We start from the raw sequence: 18,129 nt of genomic DNA on the forward strand, positions 1-18,129 counted from the left end.
GGTGAATTCCTCTCACCTGCTGTTCCAGCACTTCCCATCCAGTGCAGTTCCATAGATGGAGAGAAGGGACACAGGTTATCTGCTCTGCTGGGAATGGACACTGAGCTGGGGCTGGGGTCAACCTCCCCCTAAACCACGTAAGGAAACTGCACCACAGACAAGGGGAGTTGGTTTTTTTGTAAAAATTTATTCAGCATAGTCTGGCAGAGGTTATACACCACCATCTGCAGTGTGCTCTGCACACACTGAGCACATCTGGGGGATGGCCTGCAGGGTATCCCACATTCCAGCCTGGAGCAGGGCTGGACAATGGCATGGTGTCAGGAACCAGAGCAGAGGAGATGGAGCTGAGGGGGTGAGAGAGGCAGCAGTGGGTGAGAGTCATCCAGGGCTGGCTGTGGCTGCAGCAGGATGGAGGAGGAGCATGGCTAAGGCAAGTAGAGCAGGATGCACAGGCTGGGCTGTGGAGCTGTGCCATGGATGCAGCAGGAATTCCCCATGGAGCTGTGCACTGTGCAGCTGTTGGGGCTAAAGGAAGGTTCTGAGGAGGAGCCTGTGCTGCAGCCAGCACCCAACCCCTGTGTCCCTGGAGCTGTGGGGCAACAGCAGTGCCCAGCCCTCCCTGGTAAGGCAGCACTGAGGCACTGGTATAAATACTGTGGGAATCAGGCTTCCAGTTACGGCTAGGAGCAAGAGGAAAAGCTGTTTTTCCTGAAGGTGCTGCTCTGAGCCTGGGGAGCTGTGTGAGGAAGGGGCAGTGGGGACTCCAGACAGGGAAAGGCAAAGGGGAAAGCTCATGTTCATCCCATGGCCAGTCCAGAGCAGTGGTAACCTCTGCAGTCTGTATTACATTGTGTTTGTGTGGATATGAAAAATTCCTGCGGTATAAAAATAGACAGCAAGAAATGGGACAGCTGACTTCAAAACAAGATAAAAGTCTCTGGCTCCTGATCAGTGAAGAATTTACATGATGGGTTTTTCAGGTTATACCTTGTAACCGTAAACTAAATACAACAAAAATTCCAAATCTAAAACATAAAAGTTTCCACATCAACTCCATCTCTCGTAGTGCATCTCGTCCTTGGCTATAAAGTATTTACAGGTTTTACTCATTTACATAATATGGCTTCACTATATTTGTTACACAAAGCATTAAAACATCTCCGAGCAAAATTCTTCATAAAACATTCTGAATACAAAGTTTGGCATTTCAGTGATTTGGCTGAGAAAGCAGCAGAGTTACTTGTTTCCTGATTGTGCTCTTTTGTTTGGTGATGACAAGCACAAATTTTGGTCATTTCCATCAGGGCTTAAACTCAGCTGAAGGTCCCGAGCTGTGGTTTGCAGGGATGCTGATGGACCTCACGTTCAGTCGGGTAAGGAGAGAGGAGAAGGCCTTTGTCTGGGGCTTTAAGACAGGAGAGCAAGGATGGATTTCGTGGTGGTTCTGAAGGTGCAGGTCTTTGGTAATAACAGAAAGAGCAAAGCGAGGAAGGAGAGGTTTGCTGGGAGCAACGCTCAGCCAGGTCCGTGGAGGGAAAGGTCCTGGAACAGGGAACTTTTCATCATCGGGAATTCAACCGAGGAGCGACCTGCAGGTAAAGGACAGGTCTGAAAGTGTGTTCAAAATGCTGCAAAACTTTGAATTCCTGAACATTCTGAGGCTGGGCAGCCTCTGGTCCTTATGGGAGCTCTCCGCTCTGCTGGGAGACATCCAGTCTGGATTTGTTCTGGATTTATTTCTGAATAAGCTGGGATCTGACAGTGCATAAATCAGCTGTGAGCCAGATCTGACTGCCAGGATCACCACAAACAAGCTGAGAAGGGGAGAGGATTTTGTTTTGAGTTTTAAAATATATTAAAATTTGATTTGCTATGGAATAAATGAATCTCGGGGGGTGGCAGTTAAGTGAGTGTTAGAACAGTCCCTTGCTGAGTGTGAGTTTGGCAGCCCCTCAGGGCTGCAGGAGCCCTGTGCCCAGCTCCAAGTGGGGGAAAGGCTGAGACAGCAGGGCCCTGCCACTGGCAGGAACATCCCATGGCATGTGTCCCATGTCAGAATGCTGGTTGGGATCCAGGGTAAGTGATCCCCAGCCCACACTCACCACTGTTAGATGCCCGTTCTTGGCTTTGGCTATGAGCAGCTCCGATCCCGAGATGAAGTCGATGATCCCTTCTTTGCCTTGTCCCACTGTGAACTTTATGCTGTGAAGAGTAAAGGGTGAGAACAGCCCTCGTGAGTGTGTGGGACTCTGCAGGAGCTGGGTGTTAACAGGGCTGCAACAGATGTGCTTTGGAGCCTTGGTTGAGGTGGACTGGGTAGATTTGGATGGGATACAGGGAGCAGCAGAGCTGGGGCAGGGCCCTGGTGTCACTCACCTGCCCTGGTTGATGTTGACATTGTTGATTTTGTTGGCCAGAATGGCTGTTTTTGTCAATGTCTCAATCACGTGGTCACTCTGCAGGACGACGTCTCCCTGGGAGGAGGGATCATGGCTTTAGGATCATGGCTTTGGTGTCACTGTACCAAACCTACCCTGCTGTAAGGGACAGGGGCAGCACCAGAGGGGCCAAACAAGCACTGCTGAGCCCCAGCAGAGAACACAGGGAAATCCAGTGAAAGAGCTGGCACAAAGTCACATCTCTGTCACCTTGTCACCCCCTCCTCCCAGTTGGCTGTGCTCCCTGTGCCTGTCACCCTTTCTCCAGAGGAGGCTGCAGGAGGGAAAGGTGAGTCCCCGGTACCTTCTGCTTGTTGTCCTCACAGTGCACGTGCAGCACAAACAAGTTGTCACTCAGGCTGCTGACAGAGATGCCTGGGGAGAGATCAGGAGTGTCACCGGCACTGCTGAGACCCGGGGAGGGCTCACAGCCTCTCCAGGAATGCAGCAACTGCTCCCACACAGCACAGCTGAGAGGCTGCAGCCCAAGGCTGCAGGGACCACACTGCAGCAGGCTCAGCAGTTCCCCCTCCCGCAGAATCCAGTCCCTGTCAGATATTCCGAGGGCCAAAAGCTACAGCAGTGGCCCAGGCCCAGCCTGTCGTCCCACGGCCAGGCCCTGAAACTGGGAAATCACACAGGGGGAGGGTTGAGGGAGATGAATTGAGTCATTTTGGTGCCATTTTATGAAGTTTCATTTTAGAAAAACCCAATTTCAAGATACTAAAATGTTTGCCAGGATCAGCTCATCCCATTCTTGTCCAGGACAAAGACAAACTGGAGTTGGGAGTGGTACCTATTCAGTGCAGCTGAGGTGCAGGGTCAGGGGGGTGCCCAGCCCCATCCCTGTGCCATTCCCACCTGTCAGGTTGGCGTAGTCGATGCGCTGCTTGACCTTGGCCTCCTCCACGATGATGGCCGAGCTCTGGGTGAGCAGCAGCTGCCGTGCCCTGGCCTTGTAGCCCTTCCTGTCGTACTTGACCACGGGCACTGCGTACTGAAACACGAGTGAGCAGGGCCACATCCCCCCTGGGGCACTGCCAGCCCCCAGCAGGCACCAACCAGGCCTTGGGGAGCCAGGAATGCAGGGAATTCTCTGTGCCACAACTTCCCCACTGCCCCAGACACACCCTGGGGACAGGTTTGGGGTCCTCTGGGGGTTCCCCCTTCCCCTCCAGCTGTAACCCATTCAATTAATCATTAAACTGCACAAATCGTCACTTTCTAATCCATCAGCTCTTCCCAGGCAGTCCTCAAAACTATTACAAGCTTAATATAATGTGAAATTCTTGCTGTACTTTCTCCAGAATTCTAGTCTGCCCCTCTGCTGAATAACTGGGAGCTTGACAAAAGTATTATGACACATCTCTCACCTTAAGTGCTTCATTTTCTAATGCCTGAAGGACTTTAGTATTTATTTCTTCTCTACCTGTATTAAAACCAAAGAGGTGGGAGGTCAGAAAAGAATTTACAGCAAGAAAAGAGTTCATTAATCCCCCCCTTCCTTCCTCCTGTTCAACTTGGCAACCCCCACTCACCCAGTCGAGTGTTGATGAAGAGCCTGGGAACACTCTGAGGATAATTGTCTTTTTTACCCTTGAAAATCTCACTGGCAATTACTTTTTGTTCCAACTGCAAGGACAAAAAAATAAGTTTTCTTGTTTAGTATAAAATTTCTCCTCCTTAAGAAGATACATTTGTGTTAGAAGAGATGTTCCCTTTGTGGTTTTATTAGCAGTCCTCATTTAGTTCCTGTTTGGATGAGGAGTCACCCAAAGCTTTCAGTCCCTGGAGGTGGTGGCAGAGCTCCAGCCCCTGTCAGTGACCTGAGCCCTGGGCTCCTTTACTCCAAGAACAAACCAGGGACTGGGAAAGTGATTGAAATCCCCACTGCTGTACTTGGGGCCAAGGCTGTGACACAGGACAAAGGCAACTGGGATGATTTACAGGGGAAAATGGGGATAAAAGAGGCTCCTTATCAGTGAGTCTGGTTTACTGGGGGACAGCAGCTGCTGAGCTGAGTTAATCCCATGTCCTTAATCACAGGCTCAGCCCCAGCCTTTCATTCCAGGTGTCCATGCACTGCAGAAGGTGAGAGATGGTGCAGTGAAAAACCTTCATGGCAGTTACAGCAAACATCTCCTATTATGTCTCTTCACTGAGCTGGTTTTTTTTTTTTTTTTTTTTTTTTTAGTACAAAAACTCCCTCCCCCTACCTTTCCATGGGAAGAATCAAATCTCAGTATCATTTTTATTCTTTTTAGCTACAACAGAGCAGCTGAAACTGTTCCTGTAAGTTCTCTGTTTGGAAAATGACTGGGTTTGTGTCTGCAGGATTCTTACTCTCAACTTTACATGGTACAGGCAGAATAATGCAGCTTCTTATATTTTTAGCTTCCATGGGCAGAGTAGCAGGGCCTTTCAATAGAGAAATTATGTGGGGGCTTGGCTCCACAGCCTGTGTAAATAGTACCTATTGAAATATGTATAGAATGGGGTCTCTTCTGTGCACATTCCAGGCCTTTAGTGTTCTGTGTCTAACCTAAACCCAAACCAGTGACACTGTTTTGTGGCAGCAATTCACAACCCTGCAGCTCCCACTGCTGCCCTGAGTCCCAGGGCACAGCCCTGGCCCTCCCACCCAGCTGCTCTCTCCTCCATTCCCTGAGTTCAGCCCTTGGGAATGGCAGGAAAATGCTGCAAAGGTGCCCTGTACCTGCTGCTTCCACTCGGGGCTGATCCTCTTGCAGTAGGTCCAGACCATGTTCTGCATGCAGAGCCTGCGCAGGAGCTGCGACGCCTGAGGGGAGAGGGGACAGCTCAGAGCAGGGGACAGAGCCACAGGGACAAAACCCAACAGCTCAGAGCCAGGGCAAACCCACAGGGACAAAACCAAACAGCCCAGGGCCACTGACAAACCCACAGGGACAAACCAAATAGGGCCAAACTCAAAAGGAAAAAAAACCCAACAGCTCAGAACACTGATAAACCCAAGAGGGTTAAACTTGAGAGGGACAAAAACCCAACAGGGACAAAAACCCAACAGCCCAGAACCACTGACAAACCCAACAGAGCAGCAGCAACTGCAGAAAATGCACTGCTGGGTTAAAAAAGCTGTTTCCTGACCAAGAATTAAATAATAAGTAGTTGATTTTTTGCCTTTCTTTACAAGGGTTTGCCCTGGGACTTCTCCAGCTGCTTTAGAATGAGAAATAAACACCAGAATCCCTCTTCCCTGCACTGCTGTGCCCTTCCTTCCTTTCCTTCCTTCCAGCTGTACCTTCAATCCAAACAATTCTTTGGATAAGGTAACGGGGATTTTCTGCAATATTTTGTTTTGAGCAGATAAACCAATTGAAGCAGATGCAGAATAATAACAGCAGCAGAGGGAACTGAGTTTTTTAAGAGAAAAACTGAAAGAAATTTCAGAAATGGATGAGAAACCCAGGAGAAAATGGTGCTGGCAACAGCACCAGGCTCCAAGAAGCTGCAATCCTCTAGGCCTGGATTCCCCTCCCACATCCCAGGGCTCATTCCCACCTCACACAGTGATGGGGGAGGAGTTGGCCAGGATTTGTCCAAGACATTTTTTGGTAAGTTCCTCTTGAGGTTCATCAGGAAGGAGAAGCGGATGTAATCCAGGAAATACTCGTTCTCTGGGCACCGCGGGTGGTTCCGGTAAATGAAGCCTTTAATGAACCTGTGGGTGTGGAAAATATTGTTAGAAACTTTCAAAAGTAATCAAAATTAGTGGTATTTAAAGGTTCTATTTCCTGGGCTTTGTTTAATAGTTGTAACTTATTTTAAAAAAAGAAAAACTCTGTAGTGACAAGGAAGGGGATTTTAGCATCTTATTGATAAGGAATGTGATGTTTGAGGGCTTGGGCTGCTCTTTACACACCTCCTGATTGTCTCCACTGCCCATTTCCTCTTGGCAGCTTTTCGGCGTCCCAGGGTTCCCCTCCACCAGGACTGGATGGTGATGGCTAAAAATAACACAAAGATTTTGAATTAAGGGAGTTCCTTCATCCCCAGACTGACTCCACACACAAAACTGGCACCAAAAATGCTCAGGAAAACCCACTCTGGAAATAACCAGCTTTCACTGGGGCATGGGGACAAGAATATGAGTTTTTAATAATATGATAGATAGGATAAATGTCAGTAAAAAGATGGGAATTGCTATGGGAGCTGCTGGGGGAACATCTCTCCCTCTTTCCATGTCTCTCCTACCTGAGCGTTTCATGGTCAGGAATTTCTTCCTGCGGTAGAAACCCCTCCACGTCGCCTGCATTTTTGTGGCTGGAATTGCAAGAAAAGCAGCAGATTTGCAACTGTGATCAAGCACATTTTGGTAGAAAAAGACTCAACTTTTTAAATAGAAATCCACTGCAAGTGTGAGTGCCTCACCCAGACTCTGCTTCCTCACTTCTAGAGCATCTTCTGTCGCAAACAAGGTTTTGGGAAAGCGGATAAAAATCTTTGTTCTGGAAATAGAAATGCAGAATTACATTTCACATGCTGGAGCAACTTGCTTTTGGCATCCCCTCTGGACTCTGTAATCTTTCCTCCCCCATTATCTGGAGAAGCTTTATTTCAAAGGGACAACAAGGCCATGCAGTGATTCATAACCTCAAACTGAGAACACAGAACTGACCGTCCCATTTTGTATTCTTCTGGTTTGTAGCCAAGATGCTTCACCAGCACAGCCACCCCATCATAGGGCCGCCCATCCCACGTGGGCCACGTCTCTGGACACAGGGATTTGTACCTGGGAATTGGCAGCAGAGGAAATCTTAGGGAGAGAAGTGCAATCCAAGGAGGGAGAGGAGTCATGGGAAGGGAGAGAGCCCAAGCTTCCCGCTCCTCTAGGTGGTAAATCTGCCCCTGTGTGCTCAAAACAGCTCCCAGCCTCAACGTGAATGGGATGAAGCTCAGGGAGAGGGATCAGCAGAGGAAAGAATTCCAAAGGAGCTTCACCTCTGCAGGAACACCTCGTATTTTCTGCGGTAGGCGAAGCCGGCTCTGCGCACCCGCAGGTTCTCCATCAGCCCCAGGTACTTCACCTGGTGTCGGATCAGGACCTCATCAAACCGATCTTGGCAGGGCATGGAAATGGAGAAACAATCAGTGCACAGCTGCCCCTTGGTCAGGAGAAGGGCAATGTTCAGCTCTTGTTGTATCTCCACAATTATCTTTAACCTCCAGTGAACCCTCACAGCACAAGTCCCACACGGTTTTGTGTCTCCTGCCTTCCCCCCTCCCACTTGTTCTTAATTATTTATATTTAGCTCCAAAATGAAGTTTTCCTTTGGGATGTTTTATGCATAGAGGAACTGAAACTGGGGGAGAATAAAGTCATTATAATGAATTTACACAGGTCAATAATTCTTTACTTTAACCACGACCTTCCTCTACCCAAGAGCAGTGCTCCCACTGGGACTCCTGGCTGCTGGCACTGCCAAACTCTCCCTAAAGGAGCTCAGGCACGAACCCAAAATCGCGCAGGGCTTCGTTTGGCTCCTTTTTGTGCCTCCCTGACTGGGATGCAGTGCCCTGCCCCTGTCCCCAGGGCCATACCAGCCTGTTTGGCATCGTTGGGTTTCATGCAGCGAATGTAGGAGGGTTCTTTGGACATCAGGATTTCCATGAGCTTGGCGAGGCTGTTTTTGAACTGAGTCGCTGCCTAGGAGAAAAAACAGAAAACTACACATGAAGGGATGACTTAGAGCTGGCTACAAACCAGCAGCATCCCTGTGAGAGTCATGTCAGAGAGTTCATGTTTTAAAAAGAGGGAACAGCCACAGTCCCCTGCAGCTCTTGAGTTCTCACCGTTTCAGGTCTCTTTTTGTCTGTCAGCTCTGTCCTGTCAAAGCACTGGTTTATGATGGGGTTCTCTGAGTTGCACATGGTCTGCAGAGAGATGTTTTCAGAGATGAAGTACAGAGAGCTACCAGAGAAACTTGAGAACAAAACTATTTAAAATAACAAAATGAACATTGGGATCTCAGTCTTTTCAGAGCACAGCCCTGTGGACACACAGCCTCCAGGTGGAGTCTGAGGAATCCTTTCCCTCAGGTGCCACCTCATTTTAAACCCAACTCCTCATTCTGTCCTGGAAACTTCCTCCCTCCACACTCACCTCCTTCAGGTTCCGGAAGAGAAGGTCGTTGTTTTTATCTAGAAAACCTGGAAGAGAAACAAACCACTCAGGCTGTTCCACTGGAACTTCAAGGCAGGGATTTGAGATCTGAAATTGCTCTGGTTGATCAAACGATGTGGGGATGAGTTTTAGGCCCAGATTTTTGGTTTTTCTGTGTTACCTGCAACGCTGTAGGTGACATCCCCAGCGTAGTGCGAGAGCCGGAACTCCTCCCGCCCCAGGGACTTGCGCGTCTTTTGGTCAGCGAGTTTGTGCCTGGGGAGGGAGCAAAAACCTTCAGGGGAAACAAAATCCTGCAGGATTCACTTCAAAAAGCACCAGGACGTTCAGTCCTGGGAGTGGGACTGTGCAGAGGCTGAGCAAGGAATGTAAATTGCACTCGGTGATTTTTAGGTAAATGAAGTTATCAACCAGCAGGTCACAGAAGTGTCATTAAATATATTTATGTTTAATTAAAAGGGACATTTCAGTGCTCCTTGCAGAGTGATTCTGTGTGCACAAAAGAGGTAGACATCCTAAACTGAGCATTCAGAATAAAAGCAGAACATTCAGAATAAACAGACATTTGGAGCTCCAAAACTGAAGTAAAGCATCTGCAAGGTGAGAGGCGAGTCAGGAACAAGAGTTTTGTTGCTCCTGTTGCATTCTAGAACTCAGTCAGGTACTTAGTGTTGACAACTTATTTTATATTATCTTAAATATCAATCAAATCTCTTTGTTAAAGAAAATTATCATCATTTATGTGGGAGCCAGCACAGTGAGGATGTTATTCACACACTGGAATCCCTTAGCTGAAGGAACACTCACGTGAGGAAATGGGGGTGGTTCTTCACAGTCTCCTCCAGTTTCTCCAAGAATGTTGTGTCTGTGGCATCCCCAGGTCTCAGGCACTCCTCATCCTACAAACACACAAATTCCAGGGGTTTCTGACTGGGCTCTGCCTCACTGAAGCTCTGCCCCAGTTTGCCCCTTTGGCTTTTCCACAGAACTGACTTTTAGCTCAATAAATGAAGAATCCTGGAGCTGAAAAGGAAAACATTTCCCTCCTTCCAGACTGCCTGGACTGGGAGCTGCTTTCCCCAGAGCCCCTGGAGGTGATGCAATGACTTTTAATGGTGTCACTATTCAGTGCATTATTGCTCTTCCCACCTACTCAAACACTTCCAACATAAACTGATTTTTCCCTTGTTTTCCACTACACTGCCTGAAATTTTCTTCATTCAAAAAGATGTTTTCAACTCACCAAAATAGAAATGATGCCTTTGAATTTCTCTTCCACCAAATCACAAATTATTTTGTTATTGAAATACTGAACTGGTTCCCACTGCAAAGACAAGAAATCATTTTGGTGAAAACAACTCCAGACTGGAAAAGAAACACGGCAATTTCAGATCATTTCAGAGAGCACCGGACTTAATCCTTCTGTCAAAGCTTTTTTAATGATCACTTTCGTTTTCCTAACACTACCTTTATTAAAATCAGGGGAAAAGCTTGGGATGGCATTACTCACTTCCAGCTGTCTCACACAGTTACCAGGGTTTCAAAAAGAAGGGAAAAAGGAAAGTTCTTGAATTATCTTATCAAGATCTTATCTTGAAAGGAGAGGGAAGGGAGGATTTGGGCTCTTACCGCGATGCCCTCGGACTCGTACTCCTCCTGCTCTGACTTCAGGGTGAGCTCTATGAAGAGCTGCTGCAACTTCTCATTGCAATAATTAATACAAAACTGCTCAAAGCTGCAAAGAAAAATCAGGGGGGAAAAAAAATCACTGTTTGTACAGAAGGAGGTACAAACAGTGGGAGCAGCAAGGAAACAGAAAATCAAGAGAAATAATTTTTGTGAAGTGTTTATTTGCTGACTGCATGCATTTAGTAGGTTTATTATTTAGGGAAACTCAAAGAGTTCCAGAAGGAGGGAAAAATGGACATGAAGGATGGAACATGGAGGAACACAAGCACTTTGAATAAAGGCCCAATAACACTGCAAATTTGGAAGTCTTGGTTCAGTGCTGCCTGCCAAGGAGGTTTCAGACTCTGCCACCCCTGGGCTGGAGAGCAGGACAAAGGCCCAAGGTAAGGCATGGATACACCCCAAACCCAACAATTTATTTAAAATATTTAAAACACAGGACCATTAATAGCTGTAAATGCTAATTATTAGCTGGATGTCCTAAGTGTTAGAAGCCCTGTGACGATCAGTTTTTCACCTGATGTCCTGACAGTTAAATGCCACCTCTTTCACTAAGAAATGGAGTAAATCCTTGTTTCACAAGGGAGAGAAAGCACCATAACTGAATACTGTAATTCAGAATTTATCAAAACAAACCTGTTGTGCTGGAAAACCTCAAACCCATAGATGTCCAGCAATCCTAGAACTGTTGTACTTCTCCAGCCTGGAAACTTCTCTTCCTGCAACAGAGCAGAAAAAAAATGTAGATACTTCCTCACAGATGATCCATCCCTGGATCTCCATCATTTAATCCCAGCATTTACCGTGCAAATTTGAAGAACAAATTAATTTAGAAATTACTAAAAGCACAGAACTTGCTTTGCAGCTGAAAGGTTTGGAAATTACTTTCACGTTTGGGTGACTATCAACAAAACAGAAGGTTCTCTTGCCTTGTAAGCCAGGGATTTGTTGACCTTGTTGACCAGCCAGGAGAAGGTGCGGCCGTAGACAGCCTTGGCCAGGGCGTCCCTGGCGTAGGCTGCCTGCTCCAGGTTCAGGGGACTCACCAGCTGCAGGCAGGAGCAGATAAAAAACACTCAGCAGCCCCCAAAACCCCCTTTTCCAGCCTCATCATCATTAAACAGCCACTCGAAAGCATCCGTCTGGTGGCTGAGCCATCACCAGTGCAGTGACAACCTCCTGGGAGAGGTGATGAGGGAACTGCTGGCAGAACTGATTTATTTTATGCCATTTCCCTCCCAAACACTCCAGAGCCTGTTCTTACCTCCTCTCCTTTTGCTATGATCTTCTTGTGGATCAGTGCATCCCGAAGAACAGAGCCATCCACTGCCAGCAGCTGCATGCAGGATATTCAATTAATTCATGGAGCTGTACATTCCATTTTCCTAAAATCCCAGCCCAGTGAAACAACCCTGCATTTCCCACTCACACTGAACATCTCTGCAGCATCAATCCCTCCCCTTCCCTCCTTTCTGGCAGGGAGATGAGCTAACAAATGAATTGGCTGGAAGGAAGTGACCAAGCAAAGGTCCCAAAGGTGTTTTTTCTTTAAAACTCTTTTCCAGAGTCTATTCCTACCTCACTGCCTGAAGGTGGAAATCTCAGTGGTGGGTTGAGATTAAATTGTCAATTAAATGGGTTTGATGATAATATTTGCATTTTATTTAGGTCAAATAAAAGTGAAATTTATGACAACTTGTAAATCACAGTCTAAAATGATATGATGATATCAAGCTCAAAGTGAGGAATCCTCTACAATTCACCTTTCCTGTGGTATCTCCCTGACTGGTGATACTCACCCTGGCCAGGTATTTAATCTGATTCTCTGTAGTGACCTGAGCATTCCCCTGCTCATCAGCAGCAAACTGGACATTCCCCAGGTGCAGGACACTGCCCACAATGCTCAGCAAATCCTGCCATGGAAGCAACAGGCAGAGATCAGGATGGTGGATTGAACACACAGAGAGGTTTTTGTGTTAATTCACATTTTAGGAGAACAGTTTGTGTCTTTTTCAGGATTTTTCTAAGGAATACATTCACTCTGAGTTGATTCACTGATGTCAATCCCAAATCAAACAGAAAAAAATCCTTAAAAGTAGGAAAATCTGTGCTGTTAAACACTCTCACCTCCACCTCACTGTCATTGAAGCCAATAACAGACAGGGCTCTCCTCATGATCTTCCACTCATTTTTGTCATTTATGGAACTCACCCTTGCACAGTGACCCTAAAAAGACACAGTTTGATATAAATAAGTAAATAATCATCAAAGATACATTATCCATGCTCAATGCATTGTGTTTCTTTTTATAGCAGCCACCTCAGAGTTATTTCTGAAGAGGGGGGAAGGAAATTACAGAGTCCATGGGAGATATCCCACTCCGGTCATATAAAATTTTAAGAATTATAGTTAATGTTCACCTTTACTAAATAGTGATACTGCTGTGGGTTCTTCTCAAGGCCCAGCCTCCTCAGCAGGTCCTCCTCCCCTCCTTCCAGCAGCTGGTAGAAGATGTGGAAGTTCCTCTCGCCGTGGTTCTGGTGCACAACTCGGGATTTCTCCAGGAGGTAGTTCAAGATGTGGCCCCCAACAGGAGCCCCCTAAACCAACCCAGACACATGGGAAGAGTTCATAACACAGAGGAAAACGTTTCTGCTTCTTGATTGTCTGTTCAAGGACAAGATCTGAAGCAAAACCCAAAAAAAAACCCGCAGAAAATGACCTGTCATTGTGTGCCACAAGCTCCATTTCAGCTCCAGCACGGTGGTGACTTGAGTGCTAAAATTCCTTCTAGGAATTCAGCACAAAGGGAAAGCACCAAAACTGAGTGTGGAGGGACCAAAGGAGACCTAAAGGCCTGGAGGATGGCAGTGCTGAGCTCCTCAGCCCCTGCACTGTGCCCACCCTGCTGCTGTGGGGCAGCTGGGATCAGAGTGGGACACAAATTCTGAGCAGAGTTACACAGGACAGGGGTTATCTTCAGATCTCTCAGCATTCTTGTGTGGATTTACCTGGGGAGAATCCATTGGCTCAGAGCACCAGAAATAAAATACTCTGGAAATAAAAGGGTTTGATCTCACTGTCTCCTTGTACAGAGAAATAAGGGAGGAATGAAAGGAGAGCGAGTGCCATAAAACCCTCTGGACCAAACTTTGCCACCACAGGCTCTGCTGATGCTGTCACCAAGGAAATGCAAAGCACCCACTACACACTCACAGCAACACGAGAACACAGAGAACTCCTGTACCTGGGACCAGTCCTGAAATAGAAACCAGATTCCAGCTTACCCTGTAATCAAACTGCACGTCCATGTACTTCCCAAAGCGACTGGAGTTGTCATTCCGAAGGGTTTTTGCATTTCCAAAGGCCTGGAATGAAAAAAAAAATAAATGAGCACCAAGTCAGACTATTTATAAACACTTGGGTGAAGCTGCCAGTTATTTATTTACAGCCTAGGATTTTCCTTCCTGGAAACCCAGAAGGAAAGAGATTGCTGCCTGAATCCTGATGCTGCTCTGTATGCCCAGTGCAGATGGAACATCCCTGAAAACATCTCCAGTCCCCTGCAGGATGACTTCAGTGCCACTCCACTGCTGACAGCACAGGACACACCTGACAGCCCTGGCCAGGCTGCACTGCCACCACAGCCCTCTGTCACTGCTGCCACACGGGCTGGGGGATCTCCTGCTGCTGGAGCTCACCTGCCCTGAGATACAGGGACATACAGGGATATAGGATACAGGGCTATGGGGCACAGGGATTTATAGGGCACAGGGATACAGGAATATACAGGGATACAGGAACATACAGGGATACAGTATACAGGGATCCAGGATACAGGGATAGAGGGCACAGACATACAGGGATTCAGGGCACAGGGATACAGGGACATCTCAGGGCACTGCACACAGCCAGGGCTGGACACTAGAGGACACCACAGCACCAGAAAACAAACCCAGCCTCTCTGAGCTGCCCCCTGGGATGTGCCCCTTTCCAGAGTCCTGCAGCGATCCAGAGCTCTTCCCATGCCAAATCCCCTCCTTCCCCACACCCATCCGTGCCACAGCTGCTCCTGGAGGGCTGGAAAGGGCCGGCACTGCTTTGGCCGGGGATCAGAGCAGGATTCCCCGGCCATGTGCCCACAGGGCACTCCCGGGACACGCCGTGTCACCGCCCCACGGAGCCCCGCTGTCCCCAGCGCCTCGGCCGGGACAGGGGAACACTCCCAGGGCCAGCATTCCCTGGGGATTACCTCCAGGACGGGGTTGGACTGCAGCAGCCGGTCCTTGACGGTCTCGACCTGCTGGCTGGCGGGGCAGGTGACAGCGTAGTACTGCAGGATCTTCTTGGTGGCCTCGGTTTTGCCGGCGCCGCTCTCCCCGGAGATGAGGATGCACTGATCCTTCCTCTCGGTGCGCAGAGAGCGGTAGGAATTGTCTGCGATGGCGTAGCTGCGAGGGGACAGACATCAGGGGCTTTGCCTCAGAAATCCCGGCACAGACATCCCCCAAAACCAGCCCCAGGCCGGGGGCTGGGGGAGGTCACACTGGTGACAAGGTGCGACAGCAGTGACACCTCTGGTCACACCTCGGCCACCCAGCCAAGCTTCTGCAGGGTCCTGACACAAACTGTCAGATTCTCTGAGGCTGATCTTTCCACTTTTTTTTTTTTTTTTTCTGACAAAAAAATAAAAAGGTAGAAGTCGACTAAATTGTGCAGATCAACTGGCTTTTCTAAATATAAATGATCTCTCTCAGCTCTGGTCCCGTGGGACAGGAAAGTTTTACACTCAGGAAACACCTTGTTCTCCACTGGTATTTTTTTTCTTGCTTATCTTCTAAGTGATGACACGTTCAGAAGGTCACAACAGGATTTTGCTGTCTGGGTGGCTCCAGAGCTTCTCCTGGATGGTGGGAAGAGCTGGAAAAGCCACCAGAGATTAAGGAGCATCCTGCAGGTCCCCTCTGCCCCAAAGACCAGGCACTTCCCCTGCCTGCACAGAGTCTGGCCCTGCCCTTCTGCTTCCTCCTCTGCTGCTTTTTCTTTCATTTCTGTGCTGTGAGCAGACGGGATCTCACACCCAGAGTCACACACACTCCGACAACACCAGAGAGCAGCAGGGGATGAGTGACAATGGTGACAACTGCTCAGGGGGACAGGAAAAGGACAACCCACATCAGACAACCTCCCTAACAACATCTGCAGCTCTCACATGTGGAGATCAAGCTGATATTCTGGCTTCATACACCTGAAAACGTTTTAGTGGCTTGGCTTTTTTAATTTTTTGTTTTGAATTTTTTTAAACTCTCCTGCTGTGCTATTAATTAGAAGTAATCACACCAAAATAACAGCTGTGGCCTTCTCCAGTCTATTAATACTTGGTGCTAAGGCAACACCAACGAGCTCCCTTGGCAACACAACTCACCCCACGAAATACATCATGTTCCTCTCTTCCCCCATCCAGATTCTGCCTCTGGAGGCCTTTGGAAAACAGCTGAATAAATGCAAATTTAATTTGGATTTGAAGAAGTGCCTCTGGCCCTCCCCCGTGCCTTTATGGGGTGGTTTATGGCCCTGAGGGCTCCAGTCAGCCACAGACAGAATCACTGTAAATAAAGATGTTTATGGTCCCATTTGCAGGCCAGAGACAGGACAGGATGTGACAGATCTTTGGGAATATGCTGTGATCCAAGCCCATAGGGATAACTTTCCTCCTCTGAGTGTGAGGCCCTTCCCAGAAAACCCAGTGCTCAGGCCTGCACTCGAAATATCTGACACTGCAATGGAGATCTTGAAGTGTTTTGGCTTTCTAGAGTCAGTTCAGAAGAGGAGAAAGAGGAAAAGAGACACCTGAGTTACTGGAAAAGGAGAAGCCCAGAGCACTACACTGCAGGTGGAGCGTTTTGATGCTCCTCAGAGGATTTTTAAATGCATATATAATCAAATAATGTAATAAAATAATCAAACAATGCAACGGGAGAGCAAAAACAGTTGACAAAAAATTCTGTTTTCCCAGTGGGTACAGCAGTTTCCAGGATCACAGTTCTCCAGAGTTCACTTATGAGCTGCACATTTTACAGCTTCTGAAGGGGCTTGTTAAAAGGAGAAAGCAAACATAAGAAATAACCAGCTACACTGTGATTTAAGTGGAATTAAACACATCTGCTCAGTGCTCCATGCTAACCATGAGCACTGTCATCATCCTGGTCCCACTGTACACTTAAAAACAGAGCCACAGCCCCAAGGATTCTCCAGAGTCCCAAAATTCACATCCAAGGCCACAGAAGCCCTTCCCTGACCACAGGCAAAGCGAAGTGAGCAGGTTTGAATGCAGAGTTTTCCAGGATTCATTCTCCCCCACCTGGGCTCACACAGTAAAATCACATTTCTGTCCTGACAAATCCAACTTCAAGCGCTGAGACTTTCCCAAGTAATGGTGCTTCTCCCCCTCTCTGTGCTTGCAGCACATTCTGGTTTGTTTACTCTCCTGGGCCATGTGCCAGCAATAAGAAACAACCCAAATAGTTTGCTCAAAAATAAGATCATTTACTCTTCCAAGATCTCTTAAAAAAAAAAAAAACCAAAAACAAAAACAAAAAACAAAACCACAAAAAACAAAAAACAAAACACACAAACATAACAAAAACAAAAAAAGAACAAAAAAAAAAAACAAAAAAACACACACAAAACAAAACCACACAACAAAACACAACACAACATAAAAAAAAAATCCTCCTGGAGGTGCTCAGAATTTGGCCTTTAGTCCTGAAAAAAACCCATTTTGAAGCCATGTGGCCTCAGCTCTCAGTCATCTTTTTCTTTCAGCCTGACAAAAAAAATTCGAACGCTTTCAAAAATAACTGTAAACCTCAAATTTTTTTTTTAACGGGAAATTGGGAATGCTCACCAAGCCAGACCATGTAAATAAATACATTCCTTGTTCCAACAGGCTGAGGGTATCTTAGCAACAAGGGAAATATCAGATAAATATTGGTCAGGCAGTAACAGCAGAGGTAGGAAAGAAACCCCCACACACCAGAAACTCTTTCCCCTACTTAGCCCCGGACACAGAGACCCCAAATAACCCTGGAACAATGAACTCCTGTCCTGCCAGGGCTGGGTAAGCAACTCTGTTCCTGCAGCCAGGAAGGAACCAACTCCCTTTCCAAATACTGCTCTCGCAAAGGCAACTCATCCTCTTTGGAGAGAGGAACAGGAATAGAAAGAGCCTCACACCACACCCTCCACAGGATTCTCTCTAGCCCTAGGATTTCCAGGGGACTGGAAAAGTCCTGTTGGCCTCTTTTCACGTGTCCCAGCTGCGTGGGAGTGACAAAACCTGCCCAGGCACCCACTCACAGGTGAGGAGAAACTTCATAGAAGCTGACGCCGCGGTACCGCTCCATGTTCTGCTTGGTGTAGATTTCCAGTTCCTTGTAGGGATTCACAGACACCAGCACAGAGCCAATGTAGGTCTGGAAAACAGAACAGAGAGCAGGAAGGTTCCAGGAGGACTGGAGGCAGAGCTCAGGTGTCCCAGGAGGCTGCACAGCCATCCTGGTGTGCTGGGGATGATGGTGAGTGCTTCCAAACACACCCAGGGTGCTGAGGAACAGAACTCTTAGCTCTGGAGGAGTGACACTGCTGGAGTTGTGCCAGCCATGTTATCCATGCTGGGTAAAAAGCACCTCAAGTGGCTTTAGGGTTTCCAACAAGCCACAATACTGGGTGATTTCTGAGAAACATTTAGGATCGAGTTCAAGTCTGGGGTTGGTGGAAGTGAGTGAATTCAGGAGACGGATGAATGTGGTGAGAGTTGGATTTTCAGCGCTGTCA

The 18,129-nt window shown here is 47.6% G+C and overlaps 1 protein-coding gene across 4 annotated transcripts in view; it reads right to left on the reverse strand.

Annotated features, from left to right (window-relative positions):
* Nucleotides 1-167: 167 nt before the first annotated feature.
* Nucleotides 168-18,129, reverse strand: part of MYO1C (myosin IC) — a 52,000-nt gene continuing 34,038 nt past the window's right edge. For all 4 annotated transcript variants that reach the window (XM_066333297.1, XM_066333296.1, XM_066333299.1 and 1 more), the window contains exons 3-32: nt 17,653-17,768; nt 14,546-14,744; nt 13,581-13,661; nt 12,714-12,893; nt 12,421-12,519; nt 12,093-12,206; nt 11,558-11,629; nt 11,223-11,342; nt 10,930-11,012; nt 10,234-10,339; nt 9,848-9,928; nt 9,412-9,503; nt 8,765-8,859; nt 8,584-8,630; nt 8,274-8,354; nt 8,022-8,127; nt 7,422-7,539; nt 7,099-7,212; nt 6,852-6,928; nt 6,675-6,743; nt 6,343-6,427; nt 5,982-6,141; nt 5,158-5,241; nt 3,980-4,073; nt 3,815-3,870; nt 3,303-3,438; nt 2,746-2,816; nt 2,380-2,477; nt 2,106-2,205; nt 168-1,592 (exon numbers count right to left, since the gene is read on the reverse strand). In XM_066333297.1, coding sequence (XP_066189394.1) covers nt 1,566-1,592; nt 2,106-2,205; nt 2,380-2,477; nt 2,746-2,816; nt 3,303-3,438; nt 3,815-3,870; nt 3,980-4,073; nt 5,158-5,241; nt 5,982-6,141; nt 6,343-6,427; nt 6,675-6,743; nt 6,852-6,928; nt 7,099-7,212; nt 7,422-7,539; nt 8,022-8,127; nt 8,274-8,354; nt 8,584-8,630; nt 8,765-8,859; nt 9,412-9,503; nt 9,848-9,928; nt 10,234-10,339; nt 10,930-11,012; nt 11,223-11,342; nt 11,558-11,629; nt 12,093-12,206; nt 12,421-12,519; nt 12,714-12,893; nt 13,581-13,661; nt 14,546-14,744; nt 17,653-17,768 — 2,961 coding nt within the window. In that variant the 3' untranslated portion in view covers nt 168-1,565. The remainder of the gene's footprint in view (nt 1,593-2,105; nt 2,206-2,379; nt 2,478-2,745; nt 2,817-3,302; nt 3,439-3,814; nt 3,871-3,979; nt 4,074-5,157; nt 5,242-5,981; nt 6,142-6,342; nt 6,428-6,674; nt 6,744-6,851; nt 6,929-7,098; nt 7,213-7,421; nt 7,540-8,021; nt 8,128-8,273; nt 8,355-8,583; nt 8,631-8,764; nt 8,860-9,411; nt 9,504-9,847; nt 9,929-10,233; nt 10,340-10,929; nt 11,013-11,222; nt 11,343-11,557; nt 11,630-12,092; nt 12,207-12,420; nt 12,520-12,713; nt 12,894-13,580; nt 13,662-14,545; nt 14,745-17,652; nt 17,769-18,129) is intronic.

Source organism: Sylvia atricapilla, chromosome 20, assembly GCF_009819655.1.
Source record: "Sylvia atricapilla isolate bSylAtr1 chromosome 20, bSylAtr1.pri, whole genome shotgun sequence".
NCBI lineage: Eukaryota > Metazoa > Chordata > Aves > Passeriformes > Sylviidae > Sylvia > Sylvia atricapilla.